Genomic DNA, 17998 nt, shown 5'->3' on the forward strand with positions numbered 1-17998 from the left:
GATGCAATGCAGTAACTAGGTTTATTCTCTCAATAAACCTCACTAGGATCACTACTCAACCCTAAAGTTACATTCGCCTTGTATCTATTCTCATCTTTCCTTTTATTATCATCCTAAGACAATTTCTTTCAACTATACCCAAATTTTACCACAATTAAAATATATTTTATTTTTCGCACTTACCTTAGACATATACATGCCAACAATACCAAATAATGACCACAAGCAAAGTACTGACACATAATTCACACAGAATAGTTAAGTAAACTTTTCTATGGTCACATGCAATTCTATCGGTGTAGAAAAATTGGTGACAAATTCACATAGAATTTAAGGCAATTAATTAATATGTAATTCGTAGGTCTAGCAACAAGTAATGGTTACCTCAAACCTAACGTCACCCCACACAATAATTTCTAACGTGAAAAAATAAATAATTAACTTACACATTAATTTTAACTGCAATAATAAAAGACAAAGAATACAATACCCGAGCGGGCCACGTCTGAAGGCGTGTAAATATCGAGACATGCGAATTCACCACTTTAGAAATATATTGTTTATCCTAAAGTCAACAACAACCACAACAACACGAAAACAGTACCCGGCACCCAAACTTTCAAGGGCAAAATTGTATAACTTTCACTGTATTGCTCCAAACTGAAATCCGAAAGCACTGCAGGGTCCGTCACATCATCAGCAACATTGTGTCCGAAGACACCATCTCCGAATTCTGCACGATGCACCCTCACGTGCCTCGACGGAGTTCCCACGCGTCGGCGATGCCCCGACCTTTCTGAACCGTCTCCACCTGCACAGTCCAATGGTGGTGTTCGTTTCTCCAAATGGAAATTGGTTTGGTCGAAAAACACCAAAACAGATTCGTCCAGTTTTTGAAAAATCTATCAGAATTCTGTCCAGTTTTCTGCCTATTTTTCAGATCGATTTCGGGCCACTTCTAGCTCGATTTTAGTCCCAAAAATCACAGATTTATCAACAACACAAGCTCTTATACCATTTGTAGCGAAAATCCCTCGATAAATCTTGATTCCGAGCTCAGAAAATAATCAAACGAACACCGATTTACCTTGGCTTGACCCAAGACTTTCGTCTTCACTTTGAACTGCCCAAACTCTCTCAAACCCCACAAAAGGAGAAGGGATGGTGGTGGTAATAGGAAGGAGAAGAAGAGGCAACAATGGTGGGAATCACTCCAACAAACCCTCCAAGCCGGCTGCCCCTCAACCCTCTCGGCTCTCTCTCTCTCATGGCTCTCTCTTCCACACACACCCACTCACCACCATAGAGAAAATGGCTGGGAATACATGGATATATATAGCATAGGTTAGACACACAACTTGGGCCAAAAACTTGTGCAAAAGGGCTTCTTAAAACCTAAACTACTGGGCTACCGATTAATCCAACCCACAATCTACTAATTCAACAAATACCCCAACGCCCAACACTAACCAAGACTTGGGCCATCCAAAAGTGTAGTTTGTCTCCGAGCCGAGCCAAGTCCATGGTGTCGATAAATAATCTGACAACTGTTTTAAATCATCGTCCGAATTATTGGGTATCAAAAAACCCAACAATAACCACAATACTCGTTCCATTCAAGTCACAAACAGAACTATTCAAGTAGCATTTCTGTTCCCAAATGTTCAACATAATAAAGCTTGCATATCCTTATAATTTCCGTTACAATGTTGTGTACGTACCAATTTATGTAAAGCGTACTTTTGTATGCAGGTAAGAAAGAAAGTACGGGACACTCTTGAACCGTACATGGAACACAATGGATGTTTGGGAGGAATTGAGTAGATCGATAGAACGCTAGTTACACACTGAACACTGAGGGATAAGACGGCCTGAAGATGGAGAATTGAGCTATGCATAGTAATGATCATAAGATGATCTTTCAACATCTCTTGTTGTATTTTGGCACTTCTACTCTTTGAAGATGGCCGTGGATATCTAATTCTTCCATATTAAGTTAATGGGATCTTTCTTAATAGTGTCTAGTACAGTACGACTCGTTAAGCAATCCTCTGCATTGAGTAGATAGAATCACAAATAAATATTTCACATGTATTTCTTCGTCAATCATATTCAATACACGAGAAATTACATTATTTTAGGCAGTAAAAACAGAATACTATAAGTACACTCAAATATATAGCTTTATAGATCAAGGAATAATAGAAGAGTTAACAAGTTTATGACTGCGAAGCTTGACGATGGAGATAATGTTGATGATGATCATTAGTCCGAGGCCGATGAAAGAAGCCAACATGGCACCACTTCCACGGTCGCAATAGCTGTCAAATTTGTCACAAATTTTGTTCCACCTTGCATGAGAATTTCCATCCCTACCCAGCTGACCCATGAAAGCCGCTGCATTCACTCCACCGGAGACAAGGGCCACGTTCATCTACATTCACAAAGAGATCAACACGTTTACTTATCTTCGGAAAAAAACAGGTTAAGTGTCACTTATTGACGACGTGAATGGTGAATTGTTAACCATGTCTAATGCTGCAATTACTAAAGGGCGAAGTCCCTTGTAATCAAACTTGGGTCCCAGGATACTGACGATTAGCATCAACAAGTTATGGAGACTAGCATTGCCATTAGCTATCACGAAGAATCTGTAAATGTAAGGTATATATGATTTCGGTCCAATTCAGTATACTAAAAGTAACATTTATCTAAAAAGCGTCGATAAAGTGTGTATCTGAAAAGAAATTAGAAACTTACACAAATGCTGGTGTGTGTTGAAATTTGGCGGTGAGGGTAACTTGTATTGGAGTGGTTCCAATAGTGGCAACAACAAAAGTTTTCTTTTGTTTGTTAAGCGCCATTACAAGTGTCGCAGCAAGAGTCGCAAAAAATGCAAGCAACCTCAGTATGGGAATGATCCAATCATATGACCTCGTAGTCACTGCCACCTGTTCCACACCAAAACCCTCTGGTTTCTCTCCACCTTCTGAAGCCATTTCGTCTTCTCGGGTCGGGTCAGGGTGGCAGTCGAGGAGAATTAAGAGAAGAAGATACAGATAGATTTAAGCATTGCTGAATATATATGAGTGATCATCATAAATCATATGCACAGTTTCCATTCTAGTAAGTATGACTATTCTCTCTTATTCGTTTCAGTTAGTCCGATTTTGTTGGGAAAAAGAACAAAGGTGGATATACATGTAGATGACAGTAGATTGGAAAAACAAGAACGAGATATTGCGTGCCATTTCAGACATTATCAAGGATTATGGCTTAAAGGGAGGGGAAAACTATGACTTAGATCACTTTGACTCACATCGAATTCCATGGACTCAATGCTAAGTTTGATACAAAAAGATGAACGCAATTGGGCAATAACTAATTTCAAAAGTTTAGACGTCTCTTATTTAATTAATTCATTCCTGTTCATTTAACCATAAAATACTCATGGGCGAAGAATTATAAAAGAATTAAGGCACCGTTTCATTGACAAAACATTTTCATGGAAAATGAAATTTGGGTGGCATTTTCCAACTTTGTGTGTTTGATAGGCGTTCATTTTCCATGGAATAGAAATTCGTAGATTTCTTGGGAGTTGCACTTTTCTTGCTTTTGTGGGAAAATCAATTCCCACCATATTGATGGGAATTAATTTTTCTGGTTACTGTTGACCTTTTTTTTTCTTTTTTTTTTTTGTAATGAAAATAAATTCTAAGAATTATTGTAAAAAAAAAATATATATATTTTCCATTAATTAACAATTTTTATGTAAAACAAAGTCAAACGAATACCAAAAGATAGATGATTTTCTTAAACTTTTTTTTTTCAATGAAAACAAATTTTATCCCTAATACCAGTAAATTATATTCCTTTAATTGACAATTTTCATATAAAACAAAGCCAAACCAACACTAAAAATCACATTTATTTCAACATTTTTCACGTGAAAAATTATATCAATCAAACAGGAAAATTTACAATCCCTAAGAAAACAATTTCTAGGTAATTCAATTCCCTAAAATTCGTTTTCTTTCCACTAAAATTTCATTTTCATAATCAAACGAACCCTAAACGAAGTAATGAGACTTCCCAATCCAAGATGGGGTTTGCCCTCAAAATTGGAGTGAAGCATCAAGTTTTTATTAGAAAGATGACAAAAATGAGACAGTAGATCTGAACTCCAAAAACCGATGCATGTAATTGCATTACATTGTAATCCAGCAAATGTAAATTAAAATTAGCCTAATATAAGGAGGGAAGCACAATTATGAAAGAAATTATTTCACACACATCATTAATAAGTTAATGTCTACAATCAACTGGATGACATGAACATATTCACCCCACTAATTTACAATGTATTAATATCAAACAACACCAACAAATGACTGGAAAATCAACTTCCACTAGTTGTCCCTTCCATGAACTACAAAAAGAAAAAGAAAAAAAATGAGTCTCTTATGAAACTTTACACTTGCAGCATTGTATTTCCATACTTTTAATTGCCAATTACAATATGCATAAAACGACTCTATACGAAGTTGAAGCCAAATAAGTCCGAAACGACCATCCGCTGTGGGAACCAATAGTAGGTATTACATATCATTAACTTTCCTACGTTGTGGGGCTCTGGAACCAAGTGTGGGGAGTTCGATTCCTGGTTGGAGCAGCCAAGTGATGTAATAACCAGAGGAAGGGTTGGAGCAGCTTGGTGATGTAATAACTATGGAGGAGGGTCCCTTTGGGGAAGGAGTAAAAGCCATGTGGGAACCTGGGAACCAACAAGGGCACAACCTGCGATTTACCTCCACTAGTCACTGAGGGGCCGGGGGCTAGAGGTCCAGGATTTAGTCCGGCTAAGCTGGGACACCTGGGTTATCAAAAAAAAAAAAAAAAAAAAAAAAAAAAAAAAAAAAAAAAACTTTCCTACGTTGTGACACCAACAACGACATTGCTCACCTACAAACAGTCACAATCAGGTCAGCTTAAATAATCTTCAGCATTCAAAACAACGATAGGTAAAAACATTCAAGGTAGAAGGAAAAGCTTAATGGGAAATACGAAAAAACTCACCAATTTTCCACTTTCATCTACGGACATGGGATTCTGAACGACGACTGTTTGATTGTGCAAATTGGCTGTTGCCTGTAGCAAATAGACCAGATTGATCATTGGATGCAACATAAAATTATCAGAACCATAATGAATAAATGGTATAGCCAAAAAAAAAAAAAAAGGACTGACGGTGGAAGTAGACGGCGTTGATGCGGATGGCGGGTTCCCACCAGGTCCGTGCACAGGAGCTGGAACCCTTGTATCACTTATCTGCCAAAGTTGATAAAAGTTAGAGACATAGCATGAGTATCTTTGAAAAAGAAAGCAGGATTCGACTTGATAATGTTATTTGCAACATTGGCACCTGAGAGAACCACGGACAAGAACAGTGCTCTCAATAGCCAGTTCTCTCTTAATTGTTATTCTCTTCCTTTCTTTGTTTCTCTTTTTCTTTGTTTTGTTAGAAGTGTAAACTTCTACATGTGGATAACAAAGGAGTGAGACTATTGAACTTTGCAAAAAGTTTCCACGGGATCACTGAACTTTAAAAATCACCAAATTCATCACTAAACTTTGCAAAAGGTTTCCCGAGAGTGATCCCGTAGAAACATTTTGCAAAATTCAATGATGAATTGAGTAATTTTTAAAGTTCGGTGACCCCATGGAAACCTTTTACAAAGTTCAGTGACCATTTGGGTAATTCACTCGGATAACTAAGTATCAACCATTTTAGTGCAGTATATAAAACTGGAAAAGTTGCCCTACATCACATACACTGATAAATCCCAAACAATAATTTGAATCATTACATCAAAAAATTTGTCAAACATTTTTATCTCAAAGAGAAAAATATAGTAATTTCCTAAGCATGATTCAAAGGAAGCCTTCAAAGCAGGGAACAAAAGTCTAAGAGCATGTTTAGGTGGACTTATTTAGAATTAAGCCAACCCAAAAATGCTCTAAGAAATTTCCTCTGTGTATGTGATCAGCAGTGATCTATAAAAATTTCAAGTAAATACCGTGTTATAGGCATTGACATTTGTAATGTAGTGACATATAGCACATTTGACTGATGGGGCTCCTGCTGGATACATTAGCGTTGTACGACAGTTACCGCAGCTAACATGAGCAACATGATTAGGTGCTGTACATCCATCATTTAAAAATGTAAGTTGATGAGCTGAAGATAAAAGGAAACTAGCACGATCCATGGATTTAAGAAGAATATTGTACAAGCCACTTTTGTCCATTATGCATTGGTACGAAGCCAAAAACCAAATACAACCTTCTACAGAGAACACATCTTCACCATTCTGGAAGGGAAATTTTGTATAATATTTGATGCATTTAAGCATTATATTATACAAATAGAATCCTATGTCCGTACCTGGTACAAGATTCACCGTGTGACAGCATGAACATCTGACACTGGTGGCTCCCCGTGCATGCATAAGTAACGTACGGCAGCCTCCACATATCAGTTGAGCCATTTCCATCCCTGCATGTTGTCATCAAAAATCAAAGATAAAGATGCCAACTAGAATGTGTCAGAAAACTGTGACTTGTATCAGATACATTATTCTAGAAAGTTACAGTCAGCCTCCAAGGAAACATAACTATAGAAAACTTCGCCTTATTTTACCCTTAATCTATCAAACTATCACCAACTCAGGCTATCCCTAAGAATTTATTCCATCTGGTCACAGAAATTCATTTAACATGCGCATTACAGCACAGATGTCAACCTGTCTTGACTCAGATGATTAATCTATGAGTCAAACAAACTGCCTACTCTAGGTTCTTAGCAGAGGTGCATACTATTACACGTCGTCTTGGAGAAGCCATGGAAAATTTTGGCTTCCTTATTCCTTAAAACATATTATGCTAAGCATGAAATTGCAGATAACTTCTGTAAAATCTACAAAAACAATCAGTCAGCAAAGACCAAAATAGCAGGCCTGGAGATATATTCTCTCCCTAACCGTGCAAACCTTTCTTTCAATTTTTGAGAATCAATTAATAAACAAATGTTATATGAACTTAACTAAAGAACCTACACTGGATGTTGAACCATCAAAACTAAAGACGTATTAAAGCTGAAAAACCTAGAGATCTGAAACCAAACACATAAAAAATTCCCCACTTTCTACATCTGTATCTCCCCTAAACCCATTCATTCATGTGAAATACTCAAGGAACACAATGAAAGTTGACCTATCAGAGATCTTCAATGAAGTTTCCTTGTTTTGGAGTTCGGACATAAAATAGCCATTTCGAAAAAGATTGTCAAGTAATACCAGGTGGGGGTACAGAAGTGACTGCCTTGCACAATGAACAGCAAACATTTGCAGCTCCTCTGGGATAAAGGAGGACAGTCCTACACCCACTGCAAACCAATTGGCCCTGCATTTCTGCAATGTTCAAAAGTTGGATATTTAAATTACTAGTAAACACCGTGCGCATCCTGTTCAAGTCTAAATGTTTAATCTCTCAACATTTTAACAATCGATAGTTTGAAACCAGTACAATAACCAGTTACTGGAGGAAAAAAAACTTGGCATTTAAACCCTTGTTCGGAAACAGTTTATAATTGATCAAACCATTTTTTATCCACTTATCTACTCACTTTTCCGCGCTTCATTTTTATCTATTTATTCAAAACACCGATTATAAACAAAATCCAAATACTCAAAAATTTCAAGTGAATTTAATCGATTCAATCCAAATAATAAAAATTACGTACACAATAAAAAATCAATCTTTTATTACTTGGACCTAGTAACAGCAGAGACAAATTATTTAAAGTAAAAGAAAATTAAAGGCCCGAGAGTTCGTTCCGAGGGTAAAAATGAAATAAAGAAGAAAAGGTTTCACGCGGGCACATTACCACATACACATATAATTCGGAAGAAACAAGCATTAAGGGAAAAAAAAAATCAAAATCAAAATCTAAAATGCACACCATACGTGCAATGAATTAGTCATAACTGAACTGAATCAGAAATATTGGATCGAAAAATACTTAACACCCTAAAATTCTAGCAAAAAAAAAAATCGTGCTTTCCGCTCATCAGTAAACGCTGATTAATTGACAAATTACGTAGAGAAGGAGAATTTCTTACCAACTCAAAATCCGACGAATATTTTTAGATTGTAGATAGGGGATAAGTTCGAAACGAGAATTGAGATTTTGTGGACAATTGTAAATAAAAATAAGCAAGAAATAGAGTCTAATTTGATTTGGATTTGGGATTATAATTCTTCTCCGCAGCTATTTAAAAGCGCGTGGGATTGACTTTTTGTAGATTGCGTTCCATATTCTAACGGAGAAGATACTTTTTTTCTATCCTTTTCCACTTTGATTTAATTACAATTTAGTCCTCATATATTAGATATTTTCTATTTACACTCTCTAGTTTTAGTTATTTGCCAAATAGCCCTCTTAAAATTGAAACCATTGTAGTCCACCCTCTTTTTTTATTTTATTTTTTGGTTAATCCATTTGAGCTTAGACAAGAAAAATCAAGCCTGTGAATTTTGAGATTGTGACTGAAATCAATCCACATTATAGTTCCGTTTGCAAGATTAGTTCCAGTAGATTACAATTTGGTTTACACAGAAATTATCTACTTGAACTATCAGTGCAAACAAATTCTAACGTTGGAATCCAACCTGCTTTTTGGAAAGTTGAAGATCAATATTGCAATTTTTGATCTAGAGAGAGAGAGAGAGAGAGAGAGAGATTCAAACAATCAGTTTTCTTAACAATCAGGGGCGGACCCTCATGAGGTCATGTGGGGTCAAATGACCCCACAGTTTTCCGGAATTTTTTTTTTCCTATAAACTTAATTTTTTGTCCCAAAAAGTCCAAATCCTAAATCTATATCCATATCACATGGTCCATATCCATTATTTAGTCCATAGATATATTATATAATCCACCGATTTCTTCCCAAAGTGCAAATATAGAACATGAACAACAAACAACCGATTTTTCCTTTTTGTTCATAATATGTTGTTCGAAAAAAAAAATTTTGACCCCACAGTTCAAACGGTCTGGATCCGCCCCTGTTAACAATGATAATCATTTACAAAGCAACTAATGAAAAAATTGGACTCTATTACAAGGAAATTATCACCAGGCATTAGTTGTGTTGTATGAAATTTTCACAATGACTGACAAAGGAATGTTGACTACATGACCCTGAGTACCAAACAGTCCAATTCTTCCAAAGCTTGCAACTGAACTGTTCAGAATTGCATCAAAGAATACACTCAACACCTGTTTTTCTCCACTTGCAATAAAAAAGTGAGTCGGCATCACCTTAACGGAAGCTCCATAAGGGGCACTCCAACCTACTCGATATGTCTCATTTCCGGCAACGTTAGTCACTGCTCGTAGAATGGTGGTCGACTGGTTCAACTTTGATATTGTAATGGAGGGCAAGTTTAGGTCAGTGCCATTCATGGTAGAAACTCCACAGCTTTGACCAGTGTAGTTTAGAACTACAGAAGATGATCCATTTATGCCACAAAGGAAGGACATGTAGTCATCATAACCTGCAACGGGTAGAAATCAGGGTTCAAGATATCTTGCCATTTTGTTTATAGCTATTTCTGAAGTTAAATAGAAATCTTTTCCCTTTACTTGGTTGACTTCAGTATTTTCCCTCTGTTAAAACAAGTTTTCTTGGGTGCATGTCAAGCCTTTCTTACTTAGCTTATGTCATAGCCAGATGCACAACGATTGACGATAAAATTTGGAGAATCTTCTCCAGTAACACATGTAGTGACCAATAGTTGAATAATGACATGCCCTAAAATTTTCAAGAATTTATATGCAATGTGAGACTTTATGATAGAAGCAGTGCAACTTACTTGAATCAAAAATAAGGCCTGGATCCAGGGCAGCAGTTGCATTAACAAAACCACTACCCAGGTCAAAGGGTGTAGCAGGAGATTGGTTCAAATCAGGGTTCGCATAAGCACGTTGTGCCATAATGGGATCTCCATTTTTATCAAAAAGTGAAGCTGTTGTTGAAAGTGCAGACGCTATGGCTGAAGGAGAAAAGGTGGGAAATTTCTGCCTTACTAAAGCTGCAAGCCCAGCAACATGAGGAGCTGCCATGCTCGTTCCAGACATCATAGCGAAGTTTTCACCTAGAATTTATCATAGTCCAGCATAATCTTAATTAAAGATCTCTGAAGTAATGCAGTGGTAATTTGAAGATTTTCTCATGCATGGGATAAGTACCTTGAAATTCAACTGATTCAGTACCGCGGGAACTCCAGGCAGCCCATATTAAGTTTCCGGGTGCAACAAGGTTTGGTTTCAGTATGTCAGCATCATCAAGGAAACTGTCCTCTGGATCTGGTCCTCTAGCAGAATAATACATAATCTTCGGAGCAGAATGGCTGAAATTTGCTTTTATTCCACCAGAGATGCATGCAACTGCCCCAAACTTAACAATTTTCTGTGTAACTCCATCTCTCTCCAAAGAAGAATTATAGTACTTGAGCAAAACCTGCCAAGAAAATTGTTATGGATTAAACCCTATTTCCAACTTTTACGAGCAATAATAAACATAAAAAAAAAAAAGGAATCTGAAAATGAGCAAGCAAACAAAGATTTATAGTTGTTCACCATCAATGTAAGAGATACGTGCACAAGCAGTTGCAGATTTTCACCATATTAGGGAAAAGTGTACATTCTCACATCTATCTGAATCAGAACTCTGCTGTATGTATTCTTATGAATTGGTAAAACTTATAAGAATACAAACATACCTTGGAATCATCTGGAGATGGAATTACGATGCCAGGCAATCTCATGGGGATGGGGTTAAGTTGGAAACCAATGACAAAGGGATCCATGTAAAACACGACACCAGCCGCGCTCAGGTTTTTAGCTGTTTCTAAAGCTTGTTTGATAGTGGACAGCCCAAGTACAAACCGGATTGAGTAGCTACATATCAAGAGATTCCCTTGAATAATATCCTGATTAAAATTGCTTGCATCTTGACATTCACCAACATACATATCATTTGCAGCAACCGTCTCATTTAAAGCATGAATTGCAGAAACCAGTGTATACATTGTATCTCCATCCGTTCCCGCTGCCCACAACAAAGTAAAGCTTAACATAATTTCATGTTTTCATGCGACTAAAGGTGTAGATTATAGCAAAGAGAAGTGAGTGTTATCATCAATGGTCCAAATATGAACTCATGAGTATGTAAATGTTGTGAGCATTGAAATACTAAGAGCTCGTTTGTGAGAGATTTTTCCAAGTGAACAATGAAATTTTATTCTATTTCATTTTATTGAATACTATTATTATTATTATTATTATTATTATTATTATTATTATTATTATTATTTTTGGGAAGAATGCGTGGTTGAAACTTGAAAGTTATTTGGGGAAAAGTGATTTCCAAAATTCTCTCCCAAACAAGCTATAAACATATTTTTGTGTCGAAATAACAATGGGAGTGTAAAATCAGGACAGCTAGAAAAAAAGTATCTCACATGTAGATAAAAATCCTATAAAATTAGAAGAAAAAAAAATCGTGTGTAAAATCAGGACAGCTTGAACTAGAGAAGGAAAAAAAATAAAATATTTAGATTACAAGCGGACCCTCTCTCCATCAAAATAAATGAATTACCGCGGATAAAACACATAAAAAAATTAGCCGAATTTGCCCAATGTAGAGGAAATCAAGAAAGCTACCATAAAATCATAGGTTTGATGAAGAACTAAACCGAATGATCGAAAGACAATAACATAAGGACAAAATTAAGCCTTTCAATTTATGGTTAGATAAACCAATAAAATCAGTATATATAATTGGTCCATCAAATGATTTTTTTTTTCAATCCAGACTGTTTTACGCTATAGAAATTGCTCTTAGATTCTTGTGTATGACTAGACACAGGATGGATACCATATTTTCCGAAGAATAAAATAAGTCAATCAATAATTCAGGAACCCCGACTTACGTGCAAATCCAACTCCAGAAATCGTTATGTTGTTTCCAAGGACAATAGAGTTACTATAGCTTCTATCGTGAGAAGCAGCACCCACAGTAAATATCCATGGACTGAAGGAAGAGATGCTCTTAGGTGATGGTCCAGTATTCCCTGCTGCCTGTATTACAAAGATACCTGCCTTTATGGCTGACAGTAATGCCATGTCTATAGGATTAAAAAAAGTGGCAATGCCTGGAGGACGCCTGTTTGGAGTTATTGACAAGCTTATTATATCCACTCCATCCTGAGCTGCCTGCAAAATTGAATGAGTAATCATATCAATATCAATGTATGACATATATGACTAATAATTTCAGAGTATGAACGAACGAAAAAATATAATAAAAGAAAAATGCAAGGAAATCCAAAATGCAGCATTATTAGAGGTGTACCTGGTCTATTGCAGCAACTACATCCGCCGCGAAGCCTCCGAAGCTCTTGTATAATGCCTTATAAACAGCAATGCTAGAAAATATTGTCATGTGGTCAATTCATAATTCAGCATATTTAAAACTAGGAAACTAAATCCGCCATCTGGCATGAAAACTGCAGAACTTTAGAGCGCTTGCTTAGAGATGAACACTTGACACTTCATATGAAGTTCACTAACAAGACAAATTCCTTCTATATTTTTTGCCCCTGTTTGGCCCCCATTTTCTAGAAATGAAAATTGGTGAAATAGTGTTTTTTTGAAAAATAAGTAGTTGAAAAAGAAGGAAAAGTTTTCGATTTTTATGTAATATTATTTTATAGAAGATTGTGTAATTGAAAATAAAAGAGAGAAAAATAGAATGTAATTTAATGGGGGCCAAACAGGGGCTTTATGTCAAAGCATATTGTGTAAGGTTGAGGACTATGTGACTCAGAGAAGGCAATAAATAGAATTCAAAGCAGAAAGTAAACTTACTGTGAACGAGGAGCCATTCCACTGGCATTTCCAAAGTGATGCCCAGCTACTACGACCGGAATCCCATGGTTTCCAGCTGCAGTTGCAGCCGTATGGCTGCATCATTATGAAAATTTAGACAAATTAGCTACTTAATCATTAAGAAACAACTTAAAATTGAAATAATTGCATCATGAAAGGTGGAGATTTATATCTGTAGTTCAAGATGTTTTCTGTTTCATATAATTAACTTTTCTTCCTCTCATTGCATGACATGAGATGAAACTAAAAGCTATCCTATCAAGGGTTGAACTAATTCAAAAGAATAAGTGCGAAAAATATTTTCAGACACGACAAAAGAGGAAGGCAAAGGAATTTAAGATGGTTTTACAAAAGTCACAATTTTCTAGGTTGAATTGTAGAACCTTTCTATGATAGAAAGGGAGAAAATACCCTTCTACAACGAATATCAATATGTACTTTAGGAAGATAGTGATCTAGTTATAACAACACAAGGCCTATACTTACGTTCCATGGCCATCCCCATCATACGGTGAAGCATAGTCCTGAGTGGCATTGAATATCCCTCTAGTTATGGCAGATGCCGCAAAATGGCGAGCCCCAATAAGCTTCCTATTGCAGGAGCCAGATGGAAAGTCTCGCGTGACTTCACAAATGCCAGAAAAATGCTCTGGTACTGGATACGGTTTATCAGGTGCATCATCAGAGAAGCTGGGGTGCAATGGATCAATTCCGGTGTCAATGAATCCAATCACAATCCCTTCTCCTGCAGTTTCAAATCCTCCTTCTTTTGCCCATGCCCCTTGCGGAAGACCTAGGAACTGGGGAGTGTGAGTGGTTGCAGTTCTTACAGTGAAATCCAAAACCACATTTGACACTTCTCTCCTCCTCAAAAGCTTGCCAGCCTTTAAAAATCAACAGCGTGAAAATTCATAAACAGGAATGTGAAAAGATTTGATCAAGCAAATATAGCACTTACAATAATACGCAAAATTAGTCAACAATAAGTATCGTTGAAGTCAATTAACAATAAAGGTGTGACAAATTTAGCAACTAACCTGCTGTGGGGTGACAAGCACAGCAAATCCGTTTATCAGATAGTGGTAGCTGTACAATTTAAGATATTTTTCCCCTCTTAATACCCTCCTCAATAGGGAATCATGTACACGGGCTACATATGATCCGCGGTGCCTATCTGTTCTTGAAATATTGCTGATTTCAAATATAAAACCAAAAACAAAACAATAATAGGTCAACCTTCTTGATTCATAATCCAAACATTTGAATCACATGGAGACAGACTGTGACACCCAATATTCCGACGATAACAATAGCAAAAATACATATAATCTAATTTTCTGGATAAGTAACGTTATTCACATATACGTGCAGCAAAAACTAAACCGACATCAATTATCTATTTTGACAATGATTTTTGGAAATTCTAACGTAGGCACTTAATTTTATTTTTTTTATTTTATTTTTAAACAAATGCCTAGGAACCTTTATAGATTTCAACTTAAATACAAGACACAAATTAGGCCTTAATAACTAAAACCCAAATATTATACCACTACTTTCCTAAAAGAAACTTCCAAGGAATCAATATTTTAGCTTTTCCTTTCATAATCAGTTTTATCCAACTTCCAATCATTTCTACAAAACAAGAAAGCAATATACATATGAAACAATCCAGCTAGTTATAAATCTGTCGTTTCCTTAAATTGCATTATATATTTATATAATCTAAAGAGTAAATATTTAAGAAAAAGAATACCTGGGTTTATCCAGTCTAGTCCTTCTCTCAGAATCGCTCCGCTTAATTTGATGCTCCTTCTTCACTCTGAACTCACTGTAGTAATGAGAAACAGGGGCTTGTTTCATTGTCACAATATACACAGCAGTAACCGAATCTGAAGTGTTCTGTCCCAAACAGCACCCAACCAAAATCCACAAACACAGCAGCAGCATTATAAAGCTAACTCCTTTACCATCCTCCATTTTGGGTGCAACCCAAAAAGTAAAATCCAAGAGTTCCCAAGAGAAAGAAATCAAACAAGTATTCCTCGAATGAGAAATGTACAGCTTTTGCTTCAAGAAGTACAACTACTCATATCCACCATTAATGGTTCCCAAGTGCAGCAGAGTGAAGGAAACCCACGAAGGAAGAAACCATTTTGCACTAACTACGCATAGCTGTAAAGAGAAGTTCCAACACCCTAGTCAATTAATTCAAAATTTATTGTTTTTAGAAGAAAAATGTATAGCTAGAGAGAGGAAGGAGCATCTGCAACTTTCTTGGGTGGTGTGCATATGAACGTTTTTGTTTTGTTTATTCTTTAAAAAATCACAAGAAAGTGTTAATGAAAAGTGGGATAAGGAGAAAAAAATGGACGTTTTCTTTTGTTTTTATTTATTTCCAACTGTTGGGTTTGTAGTTTTTGCACTGTTGGCTGCCATTTTGAACTGCACCCAAGAAAATTAATCTAACAAAAACCTGTCAAAAGAATGAAAAAATAAATAAAATTTGTGAAAGAGCTGTTAATATTTGTTGAACTGAAAAGATAACGATGGGACCCGTATTTGAGAACATGATGAGTTCGGGGCTTTTAGTGTAGGATCGTGGTAGGCCATTGCTCCCAACGTTCTAATTTATTTTTGTTTGTTGGTGAGAAAGTTGTCAAAAAAGTGGGCCTTGTGACTTGTGAGTTGTGACTGAGCGTGACCACTCTCAAGTCCCACCCCACACCTGGTTCAACAACACACCACAAAAGAAGAGAGGAAAAGTTCAGGAAACAAAAATACATGTAACCCTGTTTAATAAGGAGTGAATTTTAAATTTTAGTCAAAGTCATAATCATATACTTTACGAGATTTATAACTTTTCAACAACATATTTCATCAATTTTAATCAAAATCTACTAAGAAATTAATTTAAGTCCTCACCTAACAGGGGCATAGTAAAAAGAAAAATTTGTACTGGGGTCCTCAACCTTTGCTAAAGATAGCACTTAGATCCTTTACGAACTTTTTAGTACCTACCGTTCCTGAAACTAGGCATACAAGTCTTCGCTCGATTTGTTTGTCAATATGGGTAAAAAATAGAAAGAAAGGAGACAACCAGGAGAAAGCGTTTATTGTACACAATTCAATAACATTCCATTCAACCTTCATTTTACATTTCATCTCAAAATCTGTCCATCCCACCAAGTTTTTTTGTACTTGTTGAAGAAATTTGTCCTAATTAAAAATTTACATCTCATAGTTGTGGTGTCACGTCCATGGCGAACACAAGCATTGGGTTGGGTCTCATTACAATACAATGAATCAAGGCTTTCGAAAGAGAAGCAAGACGAGGTGAAAGTTGCTACTGGATGACTAGAGCAAGGTTGTTGGCACGTGAGTAGTGTGGGGGCAGGGATTAGTTTTGCCTTTTCATTTAATTTTTCGAAGGTGGTTATATAGAAAAAAAAAAAAAAAAAAAAATTATTTGATACTAGTGAGTGAACGTGTGTTGAACGTTAATTTATTAATGTTTAAAATAAATGTATATAAATTTTAGAAAATTTCATTTATAAATTTGAAAGGTATTCATAAATTCGTTGAAATTGACTTATTTTTCATAAATTTTCTCTGTATATTTTTTATTCTTCATATGAACATTTGAGAATTTGCATATATTTGTACTAAGCATTTCCCTGTACAAAAGTTTGTGGGAAAAAACTTTATGCCTAATATATTTCTCTATATATATTAGCTGAGCCTAAAATATGATTTAGCCCACTCAAATTTTGCTCCTAATCCATACTATGATTATAATAATTAAATATCACCAAAATATACAAACATAACAATATCTACACTATTACATAAAAAATGATTTTTAATGTTGATAAGCACCATGCAGTATCCTAATTTATAGTTTAAAATGTTAAGTGCAATTTCATGTATAACCTTCTTCCAATGAAATGATTTTGTTGCCATTGGAGCTTCAGGTAATTAGAATATTTGAAAATAATGTAGATGTGGGCATAATCACAAAGGGAGAAAACATCTTCAAACTTTTCAAAATTTAATTTAAAAGAATTTAAGTCGAACAAAAAATTATTTATAATATGAAAAAAAAATTTAAACAATTTTCGAAAAATATAATGAAAACAAAACAAATTGAACAAAAAAATAAGTTAAGAAAATTAAATAAAGAATATATAAATATTATTTAATTAAAATTGAAAAAATTAAATTTTATTATAAAGAGAAAAAATTTAAAAATAATTTCAAATTTTCTTCATCGTGGGAGCAAAAATGATGTTGTGTTGCCTTCAATCATTTCTCCATTTTTACTCGCAACTTCACCGCAACCATCACCTGCACTGCAATATTTCTCCATTTTCATACACCACTTCACTTCACTTCATCCAATCCAACACTAATAAAGAAAAGAAACTCAATGATTTAAAAAATTAAATAACAAAAAAAATTGCAGACAAAAATAGAAATAAACAAAAAAAAAGGATTATTATAAAGTTTTTTAATTAAATTAAAAGAATTAAAATTAAAAAAATTAAGTTTTATCATAAAACGAAAATAATTAAAAAGAATTTTAAATCAAGAAAAAAATTATTTATAATATGAAGAGAAAAGAAATTTTAAAACAATTTTCAATAAATATATTTTAAAAACAAAACAAAATAAATTAAACAAAAAAAGTTACAAAAAAAGAAAGAATATATAAATATTATTTAATTAAAACTGAAAAAATTAAGTTTTATCGTGAAAAGAAAAGAATTAAAAAGAAAGTTATTTATAACATGAACAAAATAAATTTAAAAAAGAAAAGATAACTGAGAAAAAAAAACAAAAAATAAAATATCCGAGGGATGGAGAAAGTTTCTCCATCTTGGATGAAATGGGAGGAAAGCACAGACCGGATTATTGGACTAATTACTCCAAAAACGAATTTTAGTCCAAAAGAATCTCCCTTTTTGAGTCCATAAAAAAACC

At 35.0% G+C, this 17998-nt stretch overlaps 3 protein-coding genes across 6 annotated transcripts; all 3 read right to left on the reverse strand.

The window, feature by feature from the left end:
- Window positions 1-2065: 2065 nt before the first annotated feature.
- On the reverse strand, window positions 2066-3061 carry LOC111368423 (CASP-like protein 1B2). The gene is made up of 3 exons (XM_022989645.1): window positions 2761-3061; window positions 2528-2651; window positions 2066-2434 (listed from the first exon to the last, which is right to left on the reverse strand). The coding sequence occupies exons 1-3, from the start codon at window positions 2997-2999 to the stop codon at window positions 2192-2194; spliced, it is 606 nt and encodes a 201-aa protein (XP_022845413.1). The 5' UTR covers window positions 3000-3061; the 3' UTR covers window positions 2066-2191.
- Window positions 3062-4260: 1199 nt separating this feature from the next.
- Window positions 4261-8374, reverse strand: LOC111368698 (protein LOL3-like). 4 transcript variants are annotated; one of them, XM_022990104.1, is made up of 8 exons: window positions 8123-8374; window positions 7356-7469; window positions 6446-6556; window positions 6078-6202; window positions 5248-5328; window positions 5077-5148; window positions 4923-4962; window positions 4261-4610 (listed from the first exon to the last, which is right to left on the reverse strand). In XM_022990104.1, the coding sequence occupies exons 1-7, from the start codon at window positions 8127-8129 to the stop codon at window positions 4930-4932; spliced, it is 543 nt and encodes a 180-aa protein (XP_022845872.1). In that variant the 5' UTR covers window positions 8130-8374; the 3' UTR covers window positions 4261-4610; window positions 4923-4929. The 4 variants fall into 4 exon arrangements, with proteins under 4 accessions (XP_022845872.1, XP_022845871.1, XP_022845870.1 ...); XM_022990103.1 differs by having other exon boundaries at window positions 4261-4617; window positions 4930-4962; window positions 8123-8373; XM_022990102.1 differs by lacking the exon at window positions 4261-4610 and having other exon boundaries at window positions 4888-4962; window positions 8123-8373.
- Window positions 8375-9103: 729 nt separating this feature from the next.
- Window positions 9104-15486, reverse strand: LOC111368699 (subtilisin-like protease SBT2.2). The gene is made up of 10 exons (XM_022990106.1): window positions 14772-15486; window positions 14053-14206; window positions 13502-13899; window positions 12995-13090; window positions 12480-12552; window positions 12058-12340; window positions 10846-11174; window positions 10313-10583; window positions 9937-10218; window positions 9104-9618 (listed from the first exon to the last, which is right to left on the reverse strand). Exons 1-10 carry the CDS (start codon window positions 14993-14995, stop codon window positions 9194-9196), a joined length of 2535 nt encoding a protein of 844 aa, XP_022845874.1. The 5' UTR covers window positions 14996-15486; the 3' UTR covers window positions 9104-9193.
- Window positions 15487-17998: the final 2512 nt, after the last annotated feature.

Source organism: Olea europaea, chromosome 19, assembly GCF_002742605.1.
Source record: "Olea europaea var. sylvestris chromosome 19, O_europaea_v1, whole genome shotgun sequence".
Classification (NCBI taxonomy): domain Eukaryota; kingdom Viridiplantae; phylum Streptophyta; class Magnoliopsida; order Lamiales; family Oleaceae; genus Olea; species Olea europaea.